Raw genomic sequence first — 18,359 nt, forward strand, 5'->3', positions numbered from 1 at the left:
GGTTTGAAATAATGTGAAAAAAAATGGCCTAGTTTCTCCAACAGACAAACTTGTTAATATTTTTTGGTGCTAATGTTGCTCTCTCCTTTTCTACAAACACACCAGAGAATGAGGCAAGACATTCACAACACACTTTCATTGGAGACCTGTCATGTGAGTGCCCTGGATATGTTGAACTGTGGCACCAGCTGTATGTTTTCATCTTATAGCAAACTGGCCATAAAATCTCACCCTCACTTTATAGTAACTTACAGTCTCAAACATTGGCAGTATGAGTTAACAGCATTAGCTCAGGATGGTCAAAAGTGGGAACAGTGATTCATTATGACTGAAAATAAAATGTGCAAATGTGTTAATATTGATGTTCAAACATTACTGTGTTTACAATATAAAGTCTGCTCTTACATCTGTGATTTTTCTGAGGTTGTTTTAAGTGCCAGTCTGTAGGATGTCAAATGTTTCACCTTTATAGAAAGCAAGCCTTGCAAGTATTGCAGGCAATGCCGGCTCGTCCTATAGGCGAACTAGGCAATTGCCTAGGGCGGCACTTTGGCAAGGGCGGCAAAATGTGGGCCAACCAGCGGCCAACTATTCAAAAAATATGTGAATTACTGAGGAATGTGTCAATCACGCTGCACCTGCAGCCGCATCCCTCCCCCCGCCTTCCGCCCCCAGCTTTCACGAGCCATGACTGAGGATAAGGAAAGCAGCATGTCTAAACGACCAAAATTATCTGGCTGCGAATATAAAAACAGGAGACTATTGAAGGAGCAAGCACTCCAAAAACAGAGGGATTCCTTGTTAAAATATATTGATCCCGGGAGTGTTAGCAAGGATAATGCACCTTCAAGTCCACCACCAAACCAAGAGACTGCTAGCACAACTACCGCCGTTGCTCCACCACCATGTGCTCCACAAGAGGCAGCAGGTGCTAGCTTTAGCAGCATCACTGGAGCAGGCACTAACCCGCCTTCACATCTACCATCAAATCCATCGCCATGTCAGGAGATTGCCAAACCAACTACCGGCATTTCTCCACAAGGACAAACAGCAGGTGCTTGCAGCACCACGAGAGCAGACACGAACGTTAGCCTGCCTTCAAATCTACCGTCAATTCCACGAGCAAGTCAGGAGATTGCGTTATGTGTATGGCATATTGGCGTTCGTGTGGTGTTGCTGGTTTTTGCGTAATGTGTATGGCATATTGGCCTTTGTGTGTTGTTGCTGGTATGGTACGTTGCAAACAGAGAGAAGCAGAATTGTTTTTCACCTGGAGCGGCAGAAGTGCATGCCCCGGTCCTGATTGCAGGAAAAAAAGCCGTTGGCACCCACTCACTGTATTTACATCAGTTACTTCTTTCACTGTTAGTATTTATTAAATCATGTTTGCCAGTGAAAATGCATACCTCCATCTCATACTAAATGGAACATCTGACCATCAACACAAAATACCCTTGAAATGTTTTGGCTTCTCTCTGACACGCAATAATTCCTACTAACCCCTGTGCTCAAACAGTACAAAAGTTATCAATTTCCATATCATTGTTTGTATTGTTGTAATGATATAAAGCAAGCAATTTGTTCATGCTATCCAAGTGTTTTGTAAAAGAAAAATACGCCAAAAACAACAAAAAAACAATTCAATTTAAAAATCACTGAGTTGCACTTTGGCTGCAATCATGTAAATTAGATGTCAGTAAGAATTGGCGTGCTTTCCCTATTATTAAAAATAGGATGTGAGCTGCTCTCTGCCTCTTTTTGTGCATTGAATACAACTGAATGAGCCTTCTTGAGTATCAGCACTACTAGCAAAAGCACTTTGGGGGGATAAACAGTATCTATATGAATAACATCCCTTCCATTCCAGGATTATATTAGTTTTACATATTTTATGTATGAAGCTCCTATATACTTGATGGTGTAATGGTGCTGTAATGTTAATAGATATTCCTTAAAGGTACAAGCGAAGAATTATTGAACAAAGCATCTCCCCTTGGCGATGGTGTAAGCACACATAAACAACAACATTTCAGATGAGACAGAAATATTATAAACTATTCTGTGTATTAGTGTAAATGAGGGAACTGGACACATAGGAGGCAATGAACGTAGACCTTTGACCTCTTATCTATTCTTCTATGAAACAGATGGCGCTGGCCAATTTTTACATTTATGGTGTTTTTCAGTCACAGCCATTTAAGATAATAATCCTTGTCCCTCCTCTTGAGTGTGGAAAGGATTACAAATTCTGCCCCTGTCATCGGTGGGCGTTGAACCTGCCTGGACAGGGATGGTTTCCTCAGTGCAGCTTGAGATTTCATACACGTGAGGACGTGGTGTTTATCTGCTGAGCAGAGGGCAGAGGGTCTTGCCGCACTAATTGTGAGCGTGTCAATAACAGCAGAGTTCTGTCCAACCGGACACTTATCCCCAGGGTTGTGGAATTGATAAGAGGGTTGCCATGACAACATCATGCTGTGTGAAGGAGGGGCTTTTGTTTAGCCCACAAGTTAACAATGTTAATTTTGATGAAACAAATGCTTTCTAAAAGGATGGTCTGTCATTTGCATAATATAATAAAAATAATAATGACAATAATAACAATAATAATAATAATAATAATATTATTATTATTATCATCATCATCTGTTTGGTGTGGACTTGGGTTTAAGAAAAAGGCCACATAATTTTCCTGATCAGTGAAATGCTTCAGAGGCAAATGATTTTGCTTTCTTCATGTGTTCTCTCTCTCTCTCTCTCTCTCTCTCTCTCTCCCCTTTTTTGTTTCATTTTGTTTATGGCAGAGCTGCGTGAAACTGGAGAACAATTTTGATGACATCAAACACACAACTCTGAGTGAGCGTGGAGCACTTCGAGAAGCAATGAGGTAAGGCCAGGTCACCATGGAAACAGTCACAGATGTGGCAAAGAAAAAAAAGTCATTCTTTATTATTGGGGGAACAAATGAGTTTATTGTCACCATTCAGCTCTCCTCTCAGAGGTATTAATTTGTCAGCCGAGAAGCATCCCTTGGGGCCTGACTGAGGCTCTGAGGCTTTGGAGACTCACTGCACAGTAAAGCACGTCAATGTTTAATTTGTTGTTTGAAAATGCTTTGGGGTACCCCAAGAAGATATTGAAATGCTGTGGGATGTATAGCACAATGGTGCAGCCATTTTGTTCTTGGTGTTTATTTTTATTTATGGAAGAACAACTGTGTAATCATTTGTGATGCTTAACTGTGTAATTAAGTAATATGTTTAAATGACAGCATGTGATGTTTTAGTTTACATTTCAAAATGTTCCAATTCTCAAAAAACAAAGCAAAGCAAAACATTTTATTAGCTTTATAAAATATGGAATTAGTTGAATTCCAGTGACAGAAAATGTCCCATAACTAGGAAGCACAAACCTATTTATACTTCAGCATTAGACTATCACATTTAAAGCTTTATTTTAACACACTGCATTTCTGTGGAAACTCTCCCCTTCATTCATTTAGTTTTATGTACTAAAAAATGCATTTTATGTGAAGAAAGCATTAGAAACACATTTTATTAAAAAAAAAAGAAAGTAATTTGAATTCAAATTTCAGGATCTGGACGGATATATATAACATAATCCTGAAAGATCATTGCATGTTAGTACTGTATACTAACTGTATTTCTTTGATTCAGATAATTGATGTTTTACTATGGTAAGGGAATCTGCCTCTTAGATCTTGTGGATATCTTGTGTTGGATCAAAGTTTGAAAACATACTGGATAATGTACCACTTACCACTAATGTACCACCTTGTGAATCCTTACCTATTTATTAAGTAAGGTGTTTTTAAAAAATCTGTTTGAAATTTATGTTGCTTATATGTTTTATGCTAATATGTTGTGTCTGAGAGTATAGATCAAATAGGGTTTTCACTTTCTCAAATTTCAATTTATACATAGAGCAAAAGGTTCCATTGAGTTTTGCTGATAGCTTAAACAGACTTAAACACATACTCTAGCTGTTCTAGCACAATCTTGTATAATCTCCTTAGCTTCATTAAAAATTATAGAGTAGGATTACAGCAGACTTCATGTAAATGAAAACAATTCCAAATGAAATTTAAACAGCTCTGAGATAAATATGTCACTCGGGAGAGACAAACTTAATCAGAATAGTAATTAATTGAAAACATTTTGAAGACTTGTCTGTTATTTGCTGGAATTACAAAATCGGGCTTAAACACAGTCACTTTCATAACACAGACTGGCTGAAAAGGCAGAGCTCAAACATTTCTTTACAAAAAAAATAATAATCACGCACAAACACATGCACATAGACACACGCCACCATAAAGTCTGCTACATAAAGCAGAGATCCACTTTCATTAAAATTCAACTGATTTTAATTCCTTTTTAATCGACCTCCTACTGAGATCCGGAACAAATTTGATGAAAGATTCAGGTTTTCTAAAAGCTAATAATGTAGGACATCAAAGTCTAAACTGCAAGCCTTTATCCGCAAATGATCATAAGGAAGTAAAAGCGTCTGTGGTCTGGTCCTCAGGAGCTGTGAAATAGTTGAGCTCTGACATCCAGCTTCATTATTCCTCTGGAGCCAGAGAGGAAGTCTCCCTTCCTCGCTAACAAACACAACTTCGGGTTCATGGAGAAATAAATATGTAGTAGCGTAATGTAAAAACTCACTCACCAGGTTTTTGTTCTTTCTTTTTTTTGCATTTTCCCACAAAGGCACACATGCGTTTTCAAGTGTCTCCAGCACCATTAGCCACCATAGCAAAAGATGTTGATGTCAGTGCTGAATCTGAATTTATTTCAAATGAATTCATATTAAATTGGGTATTGCCTTTTTGATGTCAGGTAGCAAGCCTATGCCACTGTATGGAGGCATATCCTAATGTGGCCATACCAGGAACTTGCATTGAAAGACCTTCCACTCTACAGTGCACTTGAACTGAATGAAGCCTGGCCAGGCCATGGGCAGAATAGACTCGCTACCTTCTGATCAGAAATTCTGCAGTCAACTATCATCTCTTTACAGTTCCTCTGCTCTGAATAAATCTTATTGTATTTGTGAATACCTCATTGGTTCATTTGTTGCATCTTAAATGCAACTGTGCCATACCATATGCATTCCAGTGCAGAAGTCTTCATTGTGAGTCCTTGTGTCTGTGGCTTTTGACATTTCCAAATCAATTACCCCACACTCTCATGCAGGCACTTTTGATGTTGATATTTGATTTTGCCTCATATATATAAAAAAGTCTTCACATTAATAATAATAATAATAATAATAATTATACTTCATTCAGATTTTTTCCTACACCTTTTCACCCAAAGTGCTTTGCAGTAAAGTTAAAAGAAAGAAACAGTAAAACAACAAACAACAACAAAATCTTGTTAAACCTTTTGTTATATGTTGTTTTTGTAAAAATATCCTTTGGGTACATGTTAAAAAGATGATTTGAATAAGCTTTACTGGACTGGGTTAAACCTGGAATACACATTTGTTTTGTATTCTCTGAGAATGAGACACCCTACAGCTGTTTACTATCAGTGGGAGTATCCCTCACCATTGGGGAAGATAAAATGTATACTTCAGCAAGGAGAGAATGCAGAGGTACTCTGGTACTTGTTTATTTTGTAAAACTCCCCGCGCTCCCATTTATCCTGGTGTTCTGGGTTAAAACAGTCAAAAGAAATTAAATATCCGCACACTGTCTGCTGCTGAAAAGATTTATTTTAGCAATGCACCTGTGCATTGCTAAAATAAATCTTTTTGAAAGCAGACGGTGAGCAGACATTTAATTCATTTTGATACACTTCTCTCTGCCCAGCACCTGCCCAGTATGTTTCTTTTCATTGGATTAAAACGGTCACATTCCAAATTTGTGATACCACTTTTTAGAACAGTTTGAACTGCAATCACTAAATGAACTTCTGCAGAACACGAAAGAACATTGTGAAAAATTCTGTTGCTGGAACCAACCACCAACCAACAAACTTTGTGGCTTGAAAGATTAACAGCATCTCTCAATGTCTACACATAATCATTGCCCTGGGCAATAAAATGCTGTAGGTGCAGAGTAGAGTGGAGCACCATAGAATCTCTGTGAATTGTGCAACAAACTATATTTCTGAAAGTAAAAACAGCACTGGCATTGTAACACCAAATGTAAGACAGTTTTGAAATATGACCCATTTCTGGCGCTGCTGCTGTCCATTTGTGTATATTGGGTATAGGTGTAGTGACATGATGATGGTGATTATTATTATTATTATTATTATTATTATTATTATTATTATTATTATCAATCAATGGTCCAGCAGCATTGCAGAACAGCATATGAATCAAATAAAAATCTCATTTGTCTTTGAGGGAGCATTCAGGTGTTTGTTCGCAGCACCTACTGATGCTTTTCACAGAGCAGGCAAAAGAGCTGATAGGTTCCAAAGAAGGGCCTCAGACAAATTCAGCAGAAATCAATAGACGTGTCGCTGTTTGGCTCAGAGCTCTACATCAGTACATTTCTAGTCCTAAGCTGTTGATTTGTTCTCAGTATAACTCCATATCTGTTTATGCGATAGGGAATTCAAAAGGGAATGCATAGACAGCTGCCAGGGTTAAAGCTGTCTAATATTAAAACCCTGGATTCTGATCTTTAAAGCACGTTTATAAATGGGAGTAAAATGTTTGTCATTTTGTATGGGCAGAGATGGCAGCTGTGTAGTTTCTGTCTCTGCTTGTCCTCTTTCACTGAGGTCACATTCGTCTGCACAGGTGCAGCTCACTATAGATGCTGGGTTGAGTCTTTCTGAAATAATCATACTTGTATTGTTCTATCAGCTCAGCAGTCAATACAGAATGTAACCTGAAGTTGATAGAAAATGTCCTTTAATCTAATCCTTTTAATAATTGGTACATCAGACTTAATCTAGTCTTCATTATTAACCATATTACTTGCTCATAATTACGCTGTAGTCTGCCATGCAATGTGTGTGTGTGTGTGTGTGTGTGTGTGTGTGTGTGTGTGAGAGAGAGAGAGAGAGAAAGAAAGAGAGAGAGAGAGAAAGGAATTCTCACTCTAGAATAGAGGCGGGCAGACTAAACTCATAGAGGCCCCACAGTCGAGTATTCATATATTTCACAGCCTGTGTCAAGATTGCTTTCATGCCAGGCTTGTCTGCTTGTTATTCAGTAGCGTCAAGAGAGAGCACCTGTTGGCATTGTGAACGCACAGCCCTTTCATGTCGTTCATCATCGGCAAACATTGGGCAAAATTGAACGGTGCGGAAATGAATGTTTCATCATTGGCTTGGAGAGAAGTGCTGACCCCAGCTTGAGGAGGGCAGAGGGGGGCAGGCATCAGTGTATCCAGACAGTGCGGGGGCCTCAAAAGAAAGGTCATCAATCTGGTCCCATTAGCCACAGCGGGGGCTGCTAATGCATGCCTTCGCATGTCCCTGTGCCACAGAGAGCCGCCGTGCGCCCGTGTCCCCCTCTCTGATCAGCCCAGTCAACCATTCCGACCAGAGCACAGGACAGACACCACGGGCCCTCTACTGACAGACAGCTGCCACTCGCCAAACGAAACACTATGAGCCGCAAATGTGTGTTACCAGCATTTATCTATTTTTTTTTCCCCTATTGTAAACTGTACCACTGTACTGCTGCTGTCAGCACTCAGAGTATTTCCGCAAGATGAGTGATGAACTCACGGGAGAGGCTCTGACCTGAGCGCACCTTGCGCCACGGTGAATAGCAATATTCCATCCAATTGAATTCCCAGCTCGAGACCTTGGTATGTATTAGAATGACCCCTGGTAATGTTCCATCATTGGGGATTAGGTTTTTTTTTTTTCCTCTTCATACTTAAAAATCAAGTGTAACCTTGCCTGTAAAGTGGAAAGTGAATTTGCACTATCTGTGATATAAAATGCATTGAGTAATTGAATACATACACACAGTTTATATATAAATGTGTGTGTGTGTGTGTGTGTGTGTGTGTGTGTGTGTGTGTGTGTGTGTCACCATTTAATGAGAGATATTGAGATCTGTGAATATCAGCCAGCCAGCTGGCTGGTGACCATTTTTTCCTGCAAACCATTGGATGGAGCTGGCTGTGATTAGTGAATTTAGATCGGGGCTGTAAAGGCCTACCTTTTAACTTGGCTGTCCATCAGGAGTTAAAATACAAGGCAGTGTGATTGTTAATTTGGAAACGATAGGGAACGTGCTCTAAAAAGTAATCTTTGTGGCCTCTCGAAGGTGTATTGTTGTATTAGCATTTTTTATTGATGTTTTGGCTAGGCGATTTGTTAGATAGCTAGCTAACTTTCATGCACAGCCAGAATGACTGTTGTCAAGGGCAATGTTTAGGTATGACAATGGGGAGAGACTAATGGTGGGTAGCCTGGAGCTTTAGTGATGGCTTAATACAGCAGGAAAGACGCCACACTAATTATGACTAAAATTTTATATATATAAAATATATTATGTGGTTATATGAGATGCAAGTGAAATTCTAATTCTCTACGTTTTAAATGAAGTTATGTGGGAATGTTATATTTTACAGCCATTGTGTTTATTTCTGTGGGAAACGCCAAAGGGGACAAGTCTTGCTTATAGGTCTTGGGCATGGGTTGTACCCCGTCAACCTGTTACTTGAGATTACCTTTTTGCTAATGAAAGTATATTCCAAATGAATGAAAAGGCTGTTACCTTGCATAATTCCAAATGCATTTTGTTATTTAGTTTCCTCTTGAGAAATATCCAAGTCTGTAAATTTCAAGTACAATACCTTCCTGACTTTTTCGCTGACATGTTCCAGAATGTGCTTGGTATACTAATTTTAGACTATACATTAGTGTCCCTAAAAAAGTTAAATTCATTTCTTAGACATTTATCGGATATCATGCAGTCATTTTGTGTACCTGGAAATGCACCCATATCTTTGTCTCAAGTACCAAAAGGTAGATCTCTTTACTACTGAAGTACCCTCACTAGGCTGTCAGAACTCCCTTTGTTCTCATACCAATTTCATTAGGTCAGCGCTGTGGTTTTTACTGTTGCCTCAGTAACACACCCTGTCTCCTGTAACTGACCGTCTACAGTACTGGACCTGTTTTATTTCCTCTGTGCACAGTACATCATTGAAATTGTAGGACTGCTGAATACTATTCCTGATATTATCGGTAGTCCAAGATACTGCTCTCTGCTGTCCTCTGCAGTTAGTAATTATTATGAACATTGTCTATTCAAAATCACTGTGGCTGTGAGGAACTTTAGATCAAAGCCACATCAGTGATAATGTCAAAACTACTTGTACAGTTGGAGAATAAGGGACAGGTAAACACACTCTGGTTTTTGGTCAAATTAAAAAGCAAATTTGGAAATAACGTACTGTACACTGGATTTGAGACAAGTAAAGCTAAAATGAATGACAATAAAGTTAAACAAACTGAACCAGTAAGGTGCACTGTGGCACCTATGATGTTTAAAGAACACAATGCTGTACTTTTTTCAATCCTGGTAACCAGTCTAAAACAGAGCCTCTGATAAACCTGAGTTTAATTAGTTATAACTAAGACAGTTTATGCAATTAAGATGACAGCTGAACCTGTAAAGAGGGCTTGTTCATTATAAAGCCCACTTGCCCTGACTGCCAGCGCCTACATAGTCCCTAGAGCTGTCATTATGACTGTGTCGCTTTATTTGACTTTACCTAAATTGCACTCTCCCCAAGATATAGGAGGGAACACGCCTTTATGAAAGGCTGTTGCCTTCATTCAATGCAGGTCTTAAAATGGACAAACTCGACATAGATGTCATCCACACACAGTAAACTGTAATATGTTTTGTTTGTCCTAAAAAAGATGCACTTGGTGAGATCTGATGTATAGTAGTGGTTTTAAGATGTTCTAATGCTGTCATGGGTAAGATGTGCAAAACATGATCAAATGAAATGTTGTCTGGTAGATGCTATATTGATTTTATCACTGTGCATAAGTTGTTACATCCTAGCGGAGAGGACACACAGCACTTGCATATATTACTGTGAAGTTATTACAATATTGCTGTTGAGAGCATGTGTTTGCTGGGATCATGAATCAAGTGTAGTGCGCTGTCATGGAAAAAGAACAACCCACATTGTATTCTCTTTCATAAAAAAAAAAAAAAAATACGTTTGAAAGGATGCACCTCTGGGTGAGATTATGTTTCCCACGGTGGCACAATACACTAAGTGCTCCTAAGTGTTTGGCCCTGCAGTGATTCATATACACTGTGCAGCAGCCACAGGATACTCAGTGATGATGTCATTAGAGAGGGCAATTTCCATTCATTTAGTGTACTGCATACTGCATAGTCTGGTCATTTCCTCTTAAACCAAACCAAAAGTAATTATGGAGAAAAAGCCCGAGACAGTTCCTACAGCAAACGTTACACAAGCACTAACACACAGAAACATGCAGACACACAGGTACTCACACACACACACACACACACACACACACACACACACACACACACACACACAATCAGTGTCCAAAGGAGCACCTGGCATTGAGGAGAAATGTGGTCTAACCATGGTGCCAATGAGAGGAAGCTCTCTGTGCGCTCTGCTCGTCTCTCTCTCTCTCTCTCTCTCTCTCTCTCTCTGCTGCATTTCCCTTTGGTAGCATGGCTATGCTTTGTCCACATTCTGTGCAGCTGTCAAATTTCCTTGCCTGAGCCTCTGTAGACCTTTGCGGGACAGTTTTGACAGCTCTGACGGTTCCTGCGGTAACCCTTGAATACACCATAATCTCTGTTCACCTGGCTTTGATTCTCTGCTGGAGCTCCCAGATCTGTGCTGACATCATTAAATATGTGCTGGAAACTGTCACAGAGAGCGATGTTTATTTATCAAACCATCACTGGCGGGAGGATTTTTTTTTTTATTATTCTTAAATCATATGCATGTTATGATTTGTATCTGGAATTCTCACGCGTGACATCAAAATAAACACAATGCGTATTTTTTCATGAGGAAATTAGGATGGGTTTTGGTATCCTGTACTATTTCTTATACTGGCACTATGTAGGGCAAGGCAACTAGCACACCAAGTAGATAAGATGTATGTTTTCTTAACATCTATCTGGGATGCATTTAGAAAGACGGGAAGCAAAAAATGCAGTTTGAAATGACCATGAGTTGAATTAGTTAGGCTTAATGTGGATATAACATATGAGTTGAGAGAAAGATGTTTGATTGTTCATGGAGTTGAAGGGTTCCCGATGTATAGAAGAAAGGAGGTGGAGGTGGCATGACATGGCAGTGTTATTTACAGATTGACAATGTAGGGTATATTTTTCTTGAGTTTGCTGCAGGTTCACCTACATACAAAAAAGGCAAGTGTAATTTCCAAATGAATAAAAACATAGACAAGGCGTTTCATTGTACGATGTGTAGTTAAGAATCCTAATGTTTGAAAAGAACAAAGAAATACAGAATATGCATACTGGAATTGTGGGGAAAGGAATATAAAAGAGGCTTGTTTTTATTACTTAGTGATGCAGCAAGGAGAAATTCTCTTGAGTGTCACGTTAAAAAAGGATTTTTGAAGTATGAGATTAGATTCATGTCATGCACAGTCACAAAGTGGAAAATAAGGGAGGCTTGATTTTTTTGTAGTTTCAAGATGACAAAAAAGGCAAAGTTAAATTGAATTTTTGAACCCTAGAGATTATTTTAGTTTAGGATACTTCCCCCGTATATTGTTCTTCAACACTTTTGTCTGCATGCCACTTTATGCAGTTAACCATTTGTAAGCCATGTTCTTTCATGTAATCTTAGATACCATCTTAGATGCCTGTCTTTTTTCCTCCAGATTACCCGTGTGAGACAGTGTAAGTATAGGTTGCATCCACTCTTGTTTTTTTTTTTTTTTTTTCCCATACTTTACTGTGTGTCAGCATGTCTTAATGTCTCATTGTTCAACGGTTGACTATTTTTATAACAATGCATTTCACTCCCTCCTTCTACAATGAATACGAATTCATATGCCAGCCATTGTCATGAAGTGTACAGTGGTCATACTGCCCTTGCAGCTGACCTATTGTCATTAGCATTGCTGTGTTTCTTACACTGAAGTAGTTACTTGCTTAGCAGATGCCCTGCTATAGGAGATTTACATAGCTTTCTATTTACACATCTGTTTAAAAGTCTAGAAAATTTATAAGGCAACATAGGTTAGATATCTTGCTGAAGCCGTAGTTTCCCACCCAGACTTCAAACCATCAGCCCTCTGGTTACAAGATGAATTGTATAAACACTGCATGGATGTCAGTTACAAAGCTGTATAGCTGTTTACTGGTCAGGGTTTTCATCCACATGAATGTATACCTGGGAAGAAAAGTAGCAATGTTACTCATTGATAGTTATGGTTGCAGTTGTAGACAGCTGATATTCATGCTGGAGAAATCAGTCTGGTTTGAGGAATACTTAAAGCAGTTCAGAGCAACAGGACATGAACATGAATATGTATTTCCCTTTGTCCTATGACTTAGAATAAAACAGATTTGTTGACAAAGAATGGGTCTATAGGCATATGAATTAAATTGAGAGAAGGCAATAATTTGAATTGTGAATTCTCTAAAGGCCTCAAATGTTTTTTATTGAATTTCACATTTCTATTGCTGGGTCTGTTTGGATGAGTAATAATAGAAACAATGAATTACAAGATTAGCTACCTGCGCATATATAGCGGATTCATAATGCCCAGAACACACTCATTATGCGAAACATTGCAAGGCTTGATTATTAGGAGACTCAGGGAGAAAAAAAACAGAGCTGGGCTTCTGCTGTGTGAATAGTCAGCTCTTCAGCTTCTGACAATGTCTAGTGGATGTTTTTGGAAGGAGAGAAGAGAGAGGAAAAAAAAGCTCTACAGTAACGTAATTTTTATTATGCTCTGCAAACTACAGGTGCTGTACCTAATGTGCAGAGCAGAGAAAAGTCACTTTGTGCTCTGTGCTCTGTATGCCTGTCTGAATTGCTGTGACCTAGAGCAATTCTTGAACAAATAAGATTGCCTTTGTGTCCGCATTATTTTCTGTTGACATTTGCTAAGCACTCAGGCTGCTGGCTGGGGAGATAAATGAGGGTCTAAAATGTGGCCGTATCATCCAGTGTCTTTAATGTTACCTTGAGAGGGGGGAAAAAAGACAATGGAATTCTTTCTCAGAGAAATTCACCACTGGCTCGCTGTGATGACCATGTCGTTCAAAGGTTTTCTGTCTGATACCTTATTTTGCCCTCTCATATTTAGAATAATAAGCAGCAGCCAAATGAAGACGTTGCTGAAAAAAAATAAAACAAAGGTAGACATCTGGTTTTACATCTAGTTTATTCATAGCTGCATTTATATCTATTGGAGCTTACTTTTTATATACTTGTGTTGATGGATTGCATTTTCTTCTCTGGTTTAGGTTTGAGACTGTTGCCAGTCTTAATGGAAATAAAAACAATTTTAGTTTTTCTTAAAAGGGTTTTTTTAAGATTGACTCCCTGGTCCCTTGTCTTTTGCATATGAAAATCATCAGATTTATATGCAACGTTTTTCTCCATTACCTAGTTCCTGTTTCTTTAGTGTGGCTGTATATCGATGATCAAATGTTAAAATTCTGATTCATACTGATTTAACCTCTTTAATGTAAGGTACTATAGGTAATACAATATCAAACATGCTAAAGTCTTGGATGGTACATATTGCAAAACTGCAATAGTTACAATTATTCAAAGTATTCAAATAAATTAGAATAACAGATTTGTCCTGTAATTTAATGTGCAATGCATAAGTATTCATAATATTCAATACCTGCAACTTGAATGCATTATATAGATAAGAACCTAGTAGCAGCCACAATGGTAAATGAAGAAAAGCTGTAATGTGAAGAAATTAGTGGGAGCTGGTGTATATGGTGTGTGTGTGTGTGTGTGGGACGGGTTGTTGTGTCTTGGTTGTTTCCCACAGTATTAATCACGCTGAGCCAGAGAAGAGACAGGATCATTCTTAATATCTCCAGAGCATTTTACTTTTGCATTGTATTCCCCAGCCGTTGTGTTGCAGCCGCCCTATTTCTTTGGCTAAGTCACACTCCAATCTCCATTATGCTATGGGCAAAGGATAATTTATTGTCAAATAAAAAAATAGGTCAACACTAATGTCACTTGATGATCAACCACCCAGGTTTAATAAAACATCTCGCTGGTGCGTATTCCTGCGCGGTGCTGGGTGTTTCAGCGGGACTACCTGGCTACAGCACTGCTGTAATTACCCCGCTGTCAGGGTGATAAGTGGTATTAATGGCAGCCTCGTGCACTTTAGTCTGCACTGAGCTTAGAGAATTGCAAGATGGGATTATTATAGGAGCCTGGCTGTAGCGGGTGCTGTTTTCTCTCTCTCTCTCTCTCTCTCTCTCTCTCTCGTCTCTCTCTCTCGCTTGCTCTCTCAGTACTTGCAAAAGAAGAAAAAAAAGAAGATTCCAAAAAATTTATTACTGTTTCACCCCAGCTCATTAACACCTGCCATTTCAACAGCTGTTTATTTGCGAACCTGTTTAATAATGAAAGTGAATGCTCTGCCTTGTAGACTTCCCCTGCTACCGGCTTGTCAAGAGCCAATCACATGGACCAACAAAACAGGGCACATCCATTTTGATTCGGCATGAATATTTAATTAGCCCCCCTCTAAATTATCCTATTTATTATTTAAAATGGGTATTTCATTGTCTACCAATATGGTGCCTTCTAGCCGTTATGTAGGCACCGGAATTTATAACGGCATTACTCTTTAGGAGCAGTAGCTGAGGATGTTATCCCTCGGTGTGGTAGACATCAGCTAGCCTTTTGTCTTAAGTGATGCTGTCTAGTTTCAGACAAAGGGCAAAAATTAAACATATTTCCCCAATAATGTGTTTTGTCCTGGTGCATGGTCCCTCTGGATGGTACTTGTCTGACTTGGAGGGGGGCAGGGAGGTGTGAAAAGTCAGTCAAAGTTAACTTGTTTGTGTTTACTTGAATGACTCATAAAAATAATATAACAGTATAATTGTTATAGACAGTGGTTAAAGTAGTCTCTATATGTATTCCTTTTTGTGTAGAACTACAAGAGTCTCTTGCTGTTGGTTCACTGTGACATGTGATAATTATATTGTGTGATTCTTTTTTTCTTACAGGTGCCTCAAATGTGCTGATGCTCCATGTCAGAAAAGCTGTCCGACTAATCTAGACATTAAGTCCTTCATCACCAGCATTGCAAACAAGGTAACTTTATCACCGTATGAATAACAGATCCCTAATATTTGTGTGGTATAATTTCACCAGGCAGCGTATAGTCTGATGGCGTGTTCATTATTGTCCTCAACATATTTTTTTGCAGTTTATATTTCTTGTGCAACTATATTGCACAAAAGATTTTTTTTGTAACCGGTGGTGACTGGTGGCCCTGGTTAGCGAGCATATCAATGCTTCCAGCCTGTGTACTCATTCAGATTACTTTATTGAGCAACCTCAGTTTATTCAGATGTTTTTTGTCGGCCCATATGCATTGTAAATTTCCTTTTACTTGAAAGATGTCTTCCAAAATGACACACAAAGGTCTGAGATAATTACCCTCTTTATGCACATATGTGTAACTATAAGTACTACTTATAGAATATCTCTCAAATTCCTCATATGGAAATACACTCTGGTTGGTATCAACAGTAAAAAAATAAATGTTTACATCAGAATTACAATTATATTTATGGTTTAGCTGCTTTTAAGATAACACAATCAGCTATCAGATCAAATTGAATTGAAAGTGAAGGTCAAATATAAAGTGGATTTTAAAACAAAACAAAGTCAATAGCAGTTGATACTTGTAAGCATTACTACTGAGTTATTAAATTTCAGTTAAAAGTCAGTTCAGTGTGATACTAATGGGTAGAATGGCTGCATCCTCTGTACCTATAAGCCCAGCAGTGGTTGCAAATACCTTACTTCAGGAACTGTTGAATATGTTGTAAAATATGTTGAAAATGTACACTTTAATAAAAGGGAAGGCTTGAAGAAAATAATTGATTTATTTCACTTATTGTGACTTCATAAACAGAAAGAATTTTCTCTTTACTCAAAAACAGCCCACCTGATAGCATTCTGACACTGAGTAGTCGATTTAATCTGCTACCACTGTCACAGGTTGCAAGTTGTTAGTCAAGAGCTAAGATATGTTTGGTCACAAAACCCAATGTTTCCTGTCTCCTTCCTATTTTATATTAAAATACACAGAACTGCTGATGTGCTTGCCTGATGGCCATCACATGGAAATGATGGGTTTTTGCTATATAAGGCTATATATGTAGGCATATTAATATATATGTATTATATATATTATGCGCAGGCCTAATATGTACTCTTGAATTTCATCATTTTAATTTATTCTATGCTTTGGCATGTAATAACTTTCTTCTGCAGAACATTTGACACTTTCTTGCAGTGAAACATTTGGATCACCTTTACATTGAGTTAGAAAATGAGAAGAATTTTAAATGAGATATTAAAGACTCTTTTTACAGAGCTACTACTCTGTTCATGACTGTTAATTTGCCATGCTGGGGAACATTATAAAACCATCAAGGATCTTTAATTCTTTTTCAAGCTGCAAACTCATTACCACACAGATATTGCAGATTTGAGTTAAAATGCAATTCTTTTTATTTTAAGATAAGCAAAATTCAATTTCTTCTATCAACTGGATTATGATACATGAAGAAAAACTGTAATGTTGTCAGATCTCGCTTTGTCTTCTCTGAAATGCATTTCCATTTTGTTTTGTTTTGACAGGTTCATCAGAGTAGAAGTTGCTCCAGTTATAAATATAGACTTCCTAATTAAATAGCAAGAAAGACTTAATGGTTCTACTTTAATGAAGTAAAACACGACTAATGGGGACTTCAGACTCTTAAAAGTGTTTAATCTCTTTCAACAATTATCACACTCTTTTCGTTATAAAGGTATTGTCAGTTAATGCATGCAGCCTGATGCCCTACAAAAAGAGAAATCTCCATTCAGGCATGTATAGAATTGATGTTGCTGTGATTTGGACACAAGACATACATACAGTTTACAATGTTTTGGGACTGACTCCTGGATCTAATTATCCATAGATAAGTCTAATTTTTTCTTTGTTAATTATGATAAAGTTAAATCAAAATAAATTGCAAGTATGTGTGGCATTGTAAGACAAACTGTCGATTACAGCTAACACTTTCTGACATGGATGCTCGGGTAGGATACTAACAGCAAGACAAACGTAAAACCTTTTGTACCTCCAGTTGTCCATTTTCGGTGGTTTTGTCAGTGTGGACTGTGGTGTTTAGAGCAACCTAAGCTCAGGAAATGAAAACCAATAATAGCAGTTAACTAAAGACTACGAGTTACAAGAAGCTGCACGGCCAACCTCTATGTCTGTATCCTATTTTGTCAAAGGTTTTAGGAGAGCTTCTTTAAAAATGTACAGTATGATTTGATTCACAATGCACCATTCTCTATTTGGTTCTCATTACCATGCCGACTTATGCCTGTTTGAATACTGTTTATAATATACTGAATATGTACACATGCACAAATGCTCACAAATACAGACAAATGCAAACACACAAATATACATACAAGCACATTATAAATGCAAAAAAAACATACACACGCACATACGCTCACACATTAAGCCGGTTACAGCAATGATGGCATTTTTTTCTAGTGAGTCGCATCAGGTCTGTGTGTTTTGCAGAACTACTACGGAGCAGCGAAGGCCATCCTGTCAGACAACCCCCTGGGACTGACATGCGGCATGGTGTGTCCCACCTCTGACCTCTGTGTGGGAGGCTGCAATCTGTATGCCTCAGAGGAGGGGCCCATTAACATCGGCGGACTGCAGCAGTTTGCAACCGAGGTATGTGCTGTGATGCAGACACCTGCTGTTAGGCGGCATCCGAGTCCTCCCCAGCCGCTGTCACTCAGTGGAGGGTTTTACCTGCCATGTGTGCAGTTTTACTGTCACTGCACAGTGGAGGGTGTAGGTGTCATTCGCATAGAATGTACACAGTTTAGACCAAAACCAAGCTTTTGCAGTGCTGGAAGAATGTGGCAATCTAAAATATGTGGAAAAATACTCACGTTGAAGTGACCAGATGTGCCAGCTTTATGAATCATTATCACAGTTCCGCATAGACAATGCTTCAGACGCTGAGCAGCCTTAAATTCACTACAGTTACGGGACTGAAAACCATTTATTATAGGTAACAACAGTAAATTTGGCAAAATCAAAGAATGA

The 18,359-nt window shown here is 38.5% G+C and overlaps 1 protein-coding gene across 2 annotated transcripts in view; it reads left to right on the forward strand.

The window, feature by feature from the left end:
- dpyda.1 (dihydropyrimidine dehydrogenase a, tandem duplicate 1) overlaps window positions 1-18,359 on the forward strand; it is a 148,610-nt gene that overhangs the window by 24,407 nt on the left and 105,844 nt on the right. For both annotated transcript variants that reach the window (XM_036522581.1, XM_036522580.1), the window contains exons 3-5: window positions 2,805-2,887; window positions 15,223-15,310; window positions 17,817-17,978. In XM_036522581.1, coding sequence (XP_036378474.1) covers window positions 2,805-2,887; window positions 15,223-15,310; window positions 17,817-17,978 — 333 coding nt within the window. The remainder of the gene's footprint in view (window positions 1-2,804; window positions 2,888-15,222; window positions 15,311-17,816; window positions 17,979-18,359) is intronic.

This window comes from Megalops cyprinoides, chromosome 2 (assembly GCF_013368585.1).
Source record: "Megalops cyprinoides isolate fMegCyp1 chromosome 2, fMegCyp1.pri, whole genome shotgun sequence".
In the NCBI taxonomy this organism is placed as follows: Eukaryota; Metazoa; Chordata; class Actinopteri; order Elopiformes; family Megalopidae; genus Megalops; species Megalops cyprinoides.